Source organism: Ananas comosus, unplaced genomic scaffold, assembly GCF_001540865.1.
Source record: "Ananas comosus cultivar F153 unplaced genomic scaffold, ASM154086v1, whole genome shotgun sequence".
Classification (NCBI taxonomy): Eukaryota; Viridiplantae; Streptophyta; class Magnoliopsida; order Poales; family Bromeliaceae; genus Ananas; species Ananas comosus.
Window position 1 is genome coordinate 4,473 of NW_017890719.1, and position 13,646 is coordinate 18,118.

General features: G+C 42.3%; 1 protein-coding gene across 5 annotated transcripts; it reads left to right on the top strand.

Annotated features, from left to right (window-relative positions):
- Positions 1-594: 594 nt before the first annotated feature.
- LOC109704144 (protein TWIN LOV 1-like) lies at positions 595-6,316 on the top strand. Of its 5 annotated transcripts, none has more exons than XM_020224881.1 (7): positions 597-1,641; positions 1,773-1,931; positions 3,710-3,808; positions 4,499-4,575; positions 5,475-5,545; positions 5,630-5,680; positions 5,763-6,316. In XM_020224881.1, the coding sequence occupies exons 1-3, from the start codon at positions 1,044-1,046 to the stop codon at positions 3,730-3,732; spliced, it is 780 nt and encodes a 259-aa protein (XP_020080470.1). In that variant the 5' UTR covers positions 597-1,043; the 3' UTR covers positions 3,733-3,808; positions 4,499-4,575; positions 5,475-5,545; positions 5,630-5,680; positions 5,763-6,316. The 5 variants fall into 5 exon arrangements, with proteins under 5 accessions (XP_020080471.1, XP_020080470.1, XP_020080469.1 ...); XM_020224880.1 differs by having other exon boundaries at positions 603-1,641; positions 4,526-4,575; XM_020224883.1 differs by having other exon boundaries at positions 964-1,641; positions 1,773-1,980; positions 4,526-4,575.
- Positions 6,317-13,646: the final 7,330 nt, after the last annotated feature.

Genomic DNA, 13,646 nt, shown 5'->3' on the forward strand with positions numbered 1-13,646 from the left:
GGAATCGATTATATTTTTCATCATTTCTTTTCTTTACATCACAGGATCTCAAAATATCGTTTCTTGCTTGCATTTAAATATAAGGATCTTTTACATCATACATGTTTTTTCCTTTAACAACCAAATCATCAAAGTACAAAAGATGATATAATAAAAGGGGTATGCAACTAGAATAAATAAACATCTCGGGCGGTCTCTACCTAGGGCGCGATGCCCTTACCGCGATCGTCCGCCGGCTCGCTGGGTCCCGGCTCTGTGGAAATAGGGGTGTGAGAACTACAAGAAAATTCCCAGTGGGTTCAGCAACCAACCACGCCGACTATCCCACTAGGTCTAATCAGGCATAATAGAATAAAGGAAAGTAAGCAATCAACTAGCAAATGCAGCTAATATGCCTGAACAATATAAAATGATATGCACAATGTAATGCTCATGATGAATGCAAGGTCATAGTGCCAATACCCAATCTCTTCGCTAACCCGTAGGTTTCGCCCTCAACAAACTCACAAACTCAAAATCCCAATAATCGGGGAGATACTCGCTACAACCCGATGGGACCGTCCTCTAGGGAGATACTCGCTACAACCTAATGATGTCGACTCCGGAGTACATCGCCCGAGGGGGAGCTACCACAACTTCGAGCAAGGACTAAAAGTGAGTACGATCAATCCTACATTTGAGGATTTCTAAGTTCAATCCATTCCTTGACTTTAAGGACACTACAACAAATAAGGTTTGTTCCAGCGGTTTTTTAGCCAGCAGTTAAGCTAACTGCTGCTAAAACTATATTATACCAGCATTTTTTATTTTTTCTGTAACATTTAGTAAACTGCTGGTATAGTTGTTACTAATTTTAAATTATATAAATAATATTGGACCGAATTTTATTAGCTTATTTATCAATTGGGCCAACACTTGGGCCAACACTGAGTTTGAAAAGCAATGGACCATCCCTGTAGTGAGCTTCGGGACGAGCTCTTTGGAGCCCTTATGCTCCGATCTCCGCGCCCCGCGACCGTAGGAGGAAGCGGAGGAGGCTGCCCATGGCGAGCTCTGACGATCGATCGGCGCTCGCCCAATCCCTCACCTCGGGCTACTCAGAGTGGATCGCCGAGGCCCTCGACGAGCTCCCGGAGTGCTTCCTGATCACCGATCCCGCGATCCCCGGCCACCCCATCGTCTTCGCGAGCCGAGGGTTCCTCGCCATGGAGCGGTACGCCATGGACGAGGTCTTCGGCCGCAACGGTCGCATCTTCCAGGTCTCCGCCATGGAGCGACGATCCGTGATGGAGATCCGCGAGGCGGTGCGGGAGGAGTGGACGGTCCAGATCAGCCTCCTCAACTACTGCAGGGACGGGGCCCTGCATTGGATCCTGTTCCACATGTGCCCTGTGTTCGAGGCGGCGGGGAGCGGGCGCGTGGTCCACTTTTTGGCGGCCCAGGTGCCGGTCCCTCCGCGGTCTAGGGCGAGGTCGAGGTCGAGGTGGTGTGGGGGAGCGACGGGGATGATGTTGAGAGCGTGTCGGAATGAGCTGCAAATGGATGAGGATCTCGGGTGTAGTCGTGCAGAGGAGTCGTTTGTCGATGAGGGTCTGGGGTGTAGTCATGCAGAGGAGTCGTTTGTCGAAATGCGTAGCGGAGGTTAGTCAACTTTCCCTGTCCCTTTCCTGCATTGGTTTAACTAGAAATACATATGAACTGTTTAGGAATAACAAACGTATTAATTCCACTAATTTCGAACAGGAATTGTGTCAATTTCCTGATTATTAGAGGGGTGGAGGCTGAAGAGCCACCGGTAGCCACTAATTGTGAGAAAGAGAAAGCGGTGAATGCCGCGAATAGCATCGTATCCACATTGAATCGTTATAGCAAGATTACCGGTCGGGTGGTCTGCGGGAAGAGATGCTGTCCTGTTGGCGTTCCATTGCTCAGTTCGTCCTTAATTATCTCTCTCGGTAGAATCAAACAAAACTTTGTATTGTGAGTTATTTCAGATTCCCCTTTCTGTTGGCTAACTATAGTTTACATAGACATACTTGTCAAGGAAATATCTTCTTTAAGACCTATTGATATTTCACCAAACAAAAGAGAAAAACCTTCTCGTTGTTTGTACGCTTTTTTGATATGATTATCTTTTCTGTTGCAAGATTGTGCTTTTTTGAAAGGTTATATCTATCTCTTTCATTGCAAAATTATCTGTGTAGCAAAAAGGCATATAGAATTTGTCAGATTGCATCGTAGAATTGTGTATCAAGTTGGTTTTATGCATTATCTCTCATTTTCACTTGCAGGAAGAATCACTAGCTTGTTTTGAGATCATGGGCATACTAATTTTTTTTACTCAATAATAGTAATCTGAAAGTCCAGTAGGATCTTGTTTCATTTATATTACTTCATTGAGCAAGTGGTTACAGGCATCATCTCCCAATTTCACTTGCAGAAAGAACTCCTAGCTTGTTAGTCTCTTATTGTTCAGGTCATGGGCATAATTTGTTTTTTTACCCAATAATAGTAATCTGAAAGTCCAGTTGGACCTTGTTTCATTGATACTATGTTGAGCAAGTTGGTTACATGCATCATCTCCCAATTTCGCATGCAGGAAGTAATCCTAGCTTGTTTGTCTCTTAATGCTTAGATCATGGCCATACTTTGTTTTGTTTTGTTTTTTACCCAGTAATAGTAATCTGATTGAAAGTCCAGCAGGATCTTGTAATTGCATGATGTATTGGTGGATTTGGGTATTTGAATTGGATCGCTTTAGGATTAGGGTTTTGTATTTGTTGCGGGAAATCCATTTCCTTATTCAATTATCATCTTTCTATATCCCATCATTGTAGACTTAGGGTTTAAATTTCATTTATCAAGTACTTTATTGCGATTTTTATTTTTCCAGTTATACGATAATTAGCATGTTTTTTATCAAGGTTTTAGATATCTTATTTGATTTGATCCTGTACGAATGCCCTGGGTACACCTATTCTAAAGCAGCAGCTGTTTTTTCTTTTAATTTATCTTTTCCATTATTGCTGCTTAACATAGTACTTAGCAACTTTAGTAGATTCCCTTTATGTAATGCTTATTCAATTGATTTAGATGGCTCTGTGTTTGTTTCTAACTACAAATTCTATCTTGGCATTCCCTTTTTTATTGCTGGTACTTTGTATTATCTTCAGAAGATAAGTAGAGAGGCTCACTCAAGGAATGTGTATATATTTTAACACGGCACCGTTCCTAAGACTTATGGTGATGCATGGGGGTGCATTTGGTTCGCGAATTGTAATCACAATGAGCCTGAATGGAACTGGAATGACTTCATCCCTGTGTGCATTTCCCTTGACAAGTGGAATTGCAAATGACGTTGAAACTTGAACTCTGATTTTCTTGAAGGATTGATAAGCTCGTTAATTGATTGGCTACAATATGTGATTTTATTATTGCCATGGGGGTCGTTGTGATCTAATGGTGTATTTTGGCCTCTTCTTTTTTGCAATTAGTAGCTTTCCTTTGTTTAAATGCGTTTTTATTTGAAGGTTATTTCATAGAATATGCAGCTTTCTGACAACTTGATTTGGTGCACCTGAAATATTTGCTGTTCCTTTTGGCCTTAATTGGTTTATGACGTAGCATTCTTTCGCTTATTGTATATTATACACTATAAAGCTTGTTAATAATTTAGCTTCTCTATAAAACTTATTAAATTTCACTGCAGACTTCATTGCTTGCCCTCGATGATTCCATTTTGGATGCCGATCAGGTAGAAAATCTTATTAAATTTTGTCCAACAAAGGAGGAAATGGATCTACTCAAGGTAAATATTCTCTGTTGTACCTAATATAGCTTTTTGAATATTGAGTTGGTCTGTTTCATCTCTAAAATTATGTACACACACACACACACACACACACACACACACACACACACACACACACACACACACACACACACACACACACACACACACACACACACACACACACACACACACACACACACACACACACACACACACACACACACACACACACACACACACACACACACACACACACACACACACACACACACACACACACACACACACACACACACACACACACACACACACACACACACACACACACACACACACACACACACACACACACACACACACACACACACACACACACACACACACACACACACACACACACACACACACACACACACACACACACACACACACACACACACACACACACACACACACACACACACACACACACACACACACACACACACACACACACACACACACACACACACACACACACACACACACACACACACACACACACACACACACACACACACACACACACACACACACACACACACACACACACACACACACACACACACACACACACACACACACACACACACACACACACATATTCGTTTCTTTGATTCATGGCAACAGAATGATAGATTTCTTTTTCTTTGTTGACTTTCTTAGCTTGACAGGTTTCTGTTGAAGTTTCAGGGGTATGATGGTGTCATGGTGATAAAGAAAACTTGGGGAAATGTGAGCAGGTTTGTTTCTGTTTTCTTATGCACTCCACTTTGTTTTTGCTGGTTAATTAAAATAGTACAAAACAAGAAAAGGATAAGCTGGCAAATCTTAAATGTCTTCCCACAATGTGTATTTCAGAGTTCTTTGGCGCGCAACCGCGCGCACACAGAAAAAAATGCACTAGTGTGTTACCTCACACTCGCTCAAACGCTCACAATTACTTGGTTCCTGGATTTTGATTTTGACGTCACATTTGCTTCCTGGAAAGCGAAAGGCCCTTTAATTTACTAGAAAGAGAAAAAAAAGAAAAGAGAAGCTTCTTTTGTTGGAGTCGTGCTTGTAACTAGGGCTTCAAACACCGAAATTAGTACTTCTAGATTTGCTAATGATAGAACAGATATTTCCACTTCTATCTCCTGTTCGACTGTACACTCATACAAAAACTGAATCTATTAACTTCTCTGGCAATTTTGCCTTCAGCATCCCACAAAGCTGTTCCAAATAATTAGCCATAGAGAAATTTCATTCGACATGATAATTCCTGAAAACTTCAGAAAACTCCAAACTCGACTTTTCCTGATCTCTGATCATAATCCTTCTTGAACTCGATGATTCTTAAAATATCCAACTAAGTTGTATCTATTCATGCTGTTGAGATCTCAGTTAGCCTCTAGGCTCCGGTTACGGGTAGACCAATGGTAATATGGGAATGGTTCCTAGGTTTAGTGTTTGGAAAGTAAACAAAGCTTCATTGTATCTTCTCAATAAAACATTTTCAGATCATACCCCTGCCTATAGTTGTCTGCTAGTGCTCATGCGCTGATATAAATTTTGTATGTATAACATATAGAAAAAGTGATAATGTATGAAGTAGCTTATGATGTCCCTTCTATTTTTTTTTTCTACCAATTCTTCTTAGAGTTGATGAAAGTACCAAGGGTGGAGTCCAAATTGAGAGTCTTATCCTTTATGATTCAATTCCGATCTCAGGTCAGAAAAATCTTATTCACTCTTTTACTGTATTCTGCATGTTGTTTTTCCTGCTCTATCAATGTCAATTTATAAATTTCTCAGGTTGGTGAACTCAAAAATAGCTTGAATGCCATTAACTCTGCATCAGAAGAGGTACATCCAATCTTCTATTCATTAGTGCTTTCGCCATTCCCTTAAATATTATCACTTAATTTTGCGCCCCTCATGCCATCAGGTCAGAAGCTCTGTGAAGTTGAAAAGAATTATGCAGACCATTCTCTCTCTAGGAAATGCCAGGGGTGAGTAAGAATGCCATGTACCATGGTTTACAAAAACAATGCAAAGAAAGCATTTAATTAATTACAAAGAAGTTGGTAATTCTGCTGGTAAAGATATCCTAGTTTCGTTGTGTTGCTTTCCGAAGACATGCAAGTTGGCTTTTTCAATTCAATAAACGCATAGTCTTTCTATAACTATAGTACTTTTCTACAGCATACATCTATTAACATAAACGTGTGACACATTGATGGTATTTTTGCTTCCAAGTTCCAAACACAAGACAATTGATATATGGCAAATTTCAATTAGGAGAACTACATTGGAGCACAGGAGCTTTTGGATTTGCTTGGGTGAACGCGTTCATATTTCTAATAATCAGTTAGGTGTCTGGTATTGACATTCCTAGGTTGTCGAAGAAATGTACGTTGTAGGTTTTTGCTTATGTGTAAAACATTTAGTATGATATTTAATATTTATATACAAGAAGCAAAGATTTTGATTACTTTTTAACTGTTAGTATATCCATTTATGGTCTCTTCTACCTGTCCTTTGGGTTAATCCCATTAAGTCATACAATATTTGAGCTCTGGTGCTTTCTTATCTTTCTTATATCATATTTCAGATGTATTTTCTTGTCCATATCTTGTGTACACGTTTGAAATGTATGGACAGAGAAAACAGTAGTAGGCAATTTTCTTTCTAGCAACTTTGTATTGATTCTTAAATCGTTCACTCCCCCTCCAGATCTTAAAAGTTCTGATTACTGAGTTTGCATCTTAGCTACTGGACTTATCACTTATTAGCTTTAATAGCTAGCCTAGTAAAACTATAAAATCCATCAAGTCACCTTTCCGATATAGTGACTTTGTACGTTGAGCGTATGTAATTGCTAATAATTAGTTATTGGTGTAGCTCAAAATTAATCTATGTAACTATGAATTGTTTGTTTTTGTCAGAAGTGTTCGAGAAACTAAAATTTGTTCTCACCTTGTGTTGTGGTGCAAATAGTTTGCTAAAGTTTTCAAGTTTTGCTTATGTTGGAGCATGGAATTCTATCTGTTTGACCTGTGTGCTTCTTTTACTATGCTGGAATTATTAAAGAAAGCTTTTAAGCATATTTTATCGCATATTTTTGTGATATTAAATGTTCCTGAACAGAATGATAGATGTAGAAGTTGGGTGCATCATGGTTCTTCATTTGATTTTGAAGCCCCTTTCTAGTTGAAGATTTCTTTACTTTAATTATATGGCTGAGGCAATTCTTTGTAACCTTACACAAATATCTTTTAATGCCAAAAAATACTAATTATTTTTGTAATGGCAATTGCAATGATATTAACTCCTATTACTTTACTATCTATGTTACGTCAGATGCTTTTTAGGCATCGCTGCTGAAGTGTATGTATGAAATTTTGTAACTTATTGTTTGATCTAAGCTGTTTTTTCATCCAATTGTGTTAACTTTCGGTTATGCGAACCTGTCTGAAAATGGAAGCTACACTATCATTTTCTGTTGTGATCGTCGAGTTATAATTGTTGTGCTTGTGAGGATTGGTAAATGCACTATGATTTACTCTTGTTTAGTCAAGGTCTATATTTCCTTAGAAGTTTTTCAGGATATAAGATTTATGCTACTTTTAGAAGAAGATTTAAATATAACTTCTAATTATAACGACAATAAAGCTGCTTAATTTGACCGACTAATAATTCGGAACTAAAAAGATTTAGTTCTTATGGCTGTATGTATACTTTTATTTTTGCTTATATGTTACTTATGATAGATTTTCTGTTGGAATGAGCTTATGCAACTTCTATGTTTTCATTTTTTTTTTATTACAGATTTAAGCAACAAGCAGGATTTGACGTTCGCCATTTCAAGAATGTTTAGCTCGAGCTTTTCACTTTTCTTTTTCTTAGCTTTCTAATATTGGGTTCAAATAAATTTTCTATTGCATTGATTTCTATTAGAAATAAACACCTTGTTTTTGTTGCATTTTAATCTCACTGCTCTAGATCATTGCTTATAGTTCTTTTGTCAAGAATGATTGTATTATTTTATTGCAATTTAGTAATATGCTCTTTTTTTTTTCGGATATTACAGATTGTGTGTTTACAAATTAATATCAAATGGAAAAGCCCGTATTGTAAATTTGTTGATATTAGTATTTTTTTTTTTTCATATTAGTTTCAAATTGCCAACGTCAAAAACTGTCGTATATACGTCTTACGCCAGTGTTTTTTCTTGTAGTTTTAAGCGACGGTTTAAAACTGTTGCTAGAGATCATCTTCACCATGGGTTAGTAAAAGTGCTGAAAAAGGTTATATCAGCCTAAAGTATTTGAACGCGTCACCTTCACTTTTACCAACAAGTTTTAGAACTGCTGGAGCAAATTTTACCAGCAGTTTTTTTATTCTTTTCAAGCAGTTTTGGCTGCTGGATAATGCCTATTTTTTTGTAGTGGGAAAACCATGTTCAAATGACCCTTACAACTAAGGTTGAAGTGTCATATTGTCATATTATCTCAAATCATTCTTTTCTTGCATTCTTTACTTATCACTGTGTCATTTACACTATCCAAGTTCTTGTACTCATGCCACACTTGTTTCTAAGTGCTATATTCTTGTCCTCATGCCAACGCACACTATCGTTTACTAAGAAGTTCTAGACTCGTCAATGTCACTGCTAGATCTATGTCCAAAGTGTCGGCTTTTCGTTTACTAACCCTTCTAGGTTCTTGTCACAATCATGCATACAAGGGATCATCATCTCACGACATTCTTACAAACATTGAACATGCATTTGAATTTACATTAGCTATAAAAAGCTCACAATTAATCCTATTATGCAAGATGCTCAAAAATACAATATGCTCAAATATGACACTCTAGATATAAAGAGACTTTCGATGTCCTTGGAATGCACCACCAACACGTGAGTGGTAGTAGAGGAAAGATGTGAAGCCTATCGCACCTCACGAACGTCGAAGTCGCGTCCTACAACCAAGAATAGTGCCCCAAATTAGGCCCTATAATGCGCCAATGGACTATGTTCTAACATTTTCGAAACGTTAAACGAGTTGTCCCATGCGTTTAGGACACCCCCAATTAGGTTTCTACGGGTTCAATTCGTCCCCGAAAAATTCTAGGGCAAAAGCCCCAAATTTGGTACCCTAACCAAACCCATTGCTAAACCCTAGGTTTTGATCTTTAAAACAAGCAAAAGAAAGCTTGCCTAACCTCTAGAAGTTCACCTAGAACCATCCCAACCATTACTAGGGCTCAAAATGCAAGCCCTAGAAATCCGCCATTAGAGCACCTTGAGCTCTCATGGGTTTTCATGGAGCTCAAGCCTCTAGAGGATTTCTAAACAAGAGAGAAACCCAAAACCCTAAGTTTCATGGTGGAAATTCAAACCCTAGCCTAGGTTTCCATGAAAACCTCACCTTAGCCACAAGCTATCCCCAAGTCCACTTTGTAGGAGAGCCCTAGGTCTTCTCTAAGCTCCAAAAGCACCTTCTCCAAGCTCTTCTCCACCCTCTCCACCAAACCCTAGAGAGGTTTTAGAGAGAGAAAGAGAGAAATGAGAGGGGGGAATGTGTGTGGCTGTGGGAGGGAGAGAGGGAGGTGTTGGGGTGTTAACATGTTGCTACAATTGCAACTAGGCTCTCTATTTCTTTTTATTTACATCAGACCTCACTGGGCTGTCAGACCCAAAGTGTACCGGTACACGGGCATTTGTACCGGTACACCCCTATGCAAAGGTCAAACCCGAGAGCAAGGTCTCTCGGTTTCGCAGCTTGTGTACCGGTACACGGGGTCCCGTACCGATACACCTTCGCGCAGACTCAAACCCGAGAGCAGCCTGTGCTCGGGTTGCTTGCTGTACCGGTACAACCACCATGGTGTACCGGTACACAATGCTCCAGATTACTGTTTTGGTTTCGATTCGACTCTACTTCGCGTCGTTCGATGCCAAAGCCCTTCCAACACTTCCCTAACTCATTTTTGTCCTTCCAAACTTGTTGGAATGCAAAACTCAACTCACTAATTCATTTCCCTCGACACTTTAACCAATTTGATTAAAGTTCGATTATCATTTTCGGGTTTCGATATGTTACGTTCTCCACCCCTTAAATTTAGTTTCATTCGCGAAACTAGCTTAATTTAAGCCCGAACTCGACTCGTACCTTAGTTCAGCTCGTCGAAGAGATGAGGGTAATGCTCCCGCATTGCGCTCTCGAGCTCGCAAGTAGCTTCCCGGTCGTCGTGATTGCACCAACAAATTTTAACATACGGAATCTCGCGATTTCGTAGTTTTCTTACTTCTCGATCGATGATGTATGCCGGGAACTCCTTGTAGGTCATGTCCTCTTGAATCTCGGATGGTTCAAACGAGAGAACATGATCGATGTCGTGAACATACTTGCGGAGATTCGACACGTGGAACACATCGTGCACTCCCGCAAGTCTGGGTGGTAATGCTACTCGGTATACCACCGCGCCGACCCGCTCCAACATCTCAAACGGTCCAAGGTACCAGGGACTTAGCTTTCCGCGGATTCCAAACCGCTTAATCCCTCGCATCGGCGAAATCTTTAGAAACACGTGGTCTCCAACGGCAAACTCTATATCTTTCCTCCGTTTGTCGGCATAACTCTTTTGCCGAGATTGCGCTGTAGCAAGTCGTTGGCGAGCAAGACGAACCTTCTCCTCCGCCTCCCGCACTACATCGGGTCCAAGTGCTGCCCTCTCGCCCACATCGCTCCAATGAATTGGGGAGCGTCACTTCTTTCCATAAAGGGCCTCGAATGGCGCCATCGCGATACTTTCTTGATAACTGTTATTGTACGCGAACTCCGCCATCGGTAGATGATCATGCCAATTGCCCTTATATCCAGTACACACGCTCGAAGCATATCCTCAAGTATTTGTATTGTCCTCTCCGATTGACCATCACTTTGAGGATGAAATGCTGTGCTAAAGTCGAGCCGCGTGCCCAAAGCCTCCTGTAGGCTCCTCCAAAAGTGAGAGGTGAACCTCGGGTCCCGATCCGACACGATAAACACGGGCACCCCATGAAGTCTCACAACCTCGTCGATATATACTTGAGCCAACTTGTCCCCCGACCATGTAATATGAATCAGTAGGAAATGCGCCGACTTCGTCAACCGGTCCACTATAACCCAAATTGCATCGTGCCCACCTTGAGATCGTGGCAATCTGGTCACAAAGTCCATAGCGATGTTCTCCCATTTCCAAACGGGTATAGGCAAGCTTTGTAATTTTTCCGCCGAAAAACGCCGCTCCGCTTTTACTTGTTGACACGTAAGGCATTGCGCAACAAACTCCCCAATGTCTTTCTTCATGCCCGGCCACCAATAGTGCAACTTCAAATCTTGATACATTTTGGTGCCGCCCAGGTATATACTATAAGGGGATTGGTGCGCTTCTTGCATGATCGCCCTGCGGATGTCCTTATTCTTAGGCACACAGCAATGGTTTCTAAACCGGAGTGCGCCGTCGGTCCCTATGCCAAAGTCATCAGCACTACCGCTCTCAACTTCCCCGCGCACCTTTTGGAGATATTCATCTGAAGCTTGCAACTCTTTAATCCTCTCCAATAAAGTCAGTTGAACAACCAACGTCGCAAGTGTCGCCGGCACTCCCGGCGCTACTACTTCCAATCCAAGCCGTTGCATCTCCTTCTGCAATAGTGGTTGGGGTGTAGTTGCTGAAGCCAGATTTTCTCCCGATTTCCTACTAAGTGCATCGGCCACGACATTCGCCTTCCCGGGATGGTATAGAATAGTAACATCATAGTCTTTTAACAATTCCAACCACCGCCGTTGTCACATATTTAACTCCCTTTGGGTGAATAAGTACTTAAGACTTTTGTGATTCGTATAGATCTCATAATGTTCCCCGTATAGGTAATGCCTCCATAGCTTTAGCGCGAAAATAACCGCCGCTAGCTCAAGATCGTGAATCGGGTAGTTCTTCTCATAAGTCTTCAATTGGCGTGAAGTATAAGCTATAACCCGCCCGTTGTGCATCAAAACACACCCGAGTCCTACGTAGGAAGCATCACTATATACCACAAAGATCTCCCCCGGCGTCAGTAGAGCAAGCACTGGGGTCGTGGTCAACCTTTCATTTAACTCCTCGAAGCTCCGCTCGCATTCGGGGCTCCAAACATACTTCACCCCTTTGTGTGTAAGGCGCGTTAGTGGAGTAGTTATTTTAGCAAACCCCTCCACGAACCGCCGGTAGTAGCCCGCCAACCCAAGGAAACTGCGGACCTCCGATACACTCGTCGGGCGAGGCCAATCCTTAATTGCCTCCACCTTCCTCGGATCCACCGAGATACTATCGCCTGAAATTACATGACCAAGGAAAGTGACCTCCGATAGCCAAAAGTCGCATTTCTTCGACTTGGTATATAACTTCTCTTTTCGGAGTATTTCCAATACGGTCCTCAAGTGCTCCTCCTGTTCTTCCTCGGTCCGAGAATATACCAATACATCGTCAATGAATACCACGACGCATCGGTCCAATAGCGGACGGAAGACTCTATTCATTAAGTCCATGAACGCCGCCGGGGCATTAGTAAGCCCAAACGGCATCACCGTAACTCATAATGGCCATACCGCGGACGGTACGCCGTCTTGTGCACATCTTCGGGCCGTATCTTCAACTGATGATACCCCGATTGAAGATCAATCCTTGAATATACCCTTGACCCCTGCAACTGGTCAAATAAGTCATCAATCCTCGGCAACGGATACTTATTCTTCACTGTGACCTTGTTCAACTCGCGGTAATCCACGCAGAGTCAAAGTGTGCTGTCCTTCTTAACGAATAGCACCGGAGCTCCCCAGGGTGACACATTCGGCCTCACAAAGTCTTTGTCGAGCAAGTCTTGCAATTGTGCCATAAGCTCTTTTAACTCCGCCGGTGCCATTCTATACGGGGCCTTCGAGATTGGTGCCACCCCCGGGACCAAGTCAATAACAAACTCGATCTCCCGGTCTGGTGGCAATCCCGGTAACTCCGCCGGAAATACATCCGAAAATTCGCACACCACCCGAATGCCTCCCAAATCCTGGTGCTCTTTTTGGGCTTCCATTGTCGCTAAGTAGGCCACACAACCACCTTTTATCATTTTTCTCGCCCGTGCCACCGACACGGTCGCCGCGAAAAGCGAGCTTTTAGCTGCCTGATACACTAGCTCCTCTCGATTAGGCTCACGAAACGTGATCACCTTACTTTCGCAATCTATCACGGCATAATACTTGGAGAGCCAGTTGGTCCCCAAGATCACGTCGAAAACCCACATTCGGTTTAGCACCAACAGATCAATCGGCATGACCCAGTCACCTATCTGCACTAGGCACGCCACACATTCTTCGTGACCATGAAAAGTATGCTTGACCGAATTTACCGTCCAATAGTCATAATGGTGCACGATCTTAATGCCATGAGTCCTAGCGAATGATGCATCTATGAATGAATGCGATGCACCCGTGTCGAATAAAGCTCTAGCTCTGGTGCCTCTGATCGAGATAATACCTGCCACGATGTTGTCGGGGACAGGAATCGGCTCCTCCTGCACCTGAGTGGCAAAAATCCGCCCACTCGGTGCCCTCGATGCCTCCGACTGACGGGATGAAGACGAACGTCCAGCCGACATAGCCGGTGGTAACCCCGCCTGCTGTCTCGGGGTATATGGAACTGATGTCGAGGTCGGTGCAGATGAACCCCAGCTCGGGCACTCCCGAATCATGTGCCCCGCCTGGCCGCACTTGAAGCACTTTCCTTCGCGCTGCGGGCATGTCGGCGG

What these genes read in the sequence shown, in the direction of transcription:
- LOC109704144 (XM_020224879.1), top strand. Translation starts at nt 1,044, where the DNA reads ATGGCGAGCTCTGACGATCGATCGGCGCTCGCCCAATCCCTCACCTCG. An exon ending in TGTCGAAATGCGTAGCGGAG is followed by an intron (nt 1,642 to 1,772) that starts GTTAGTCAACTT and finishes TGATTATTAGAG; the next exon opens with GGGTGGAGGCTGAAGAGCCA. An exon ending in ATCAAACAAAACTTTGTATT is followed by an intron (nt 1,981 to 3,709) that starts GTGAGTTATTTC and finishes ATTTCACTGCAG; the next exon opens with ACTTCATTGCTTGCCCTCGA.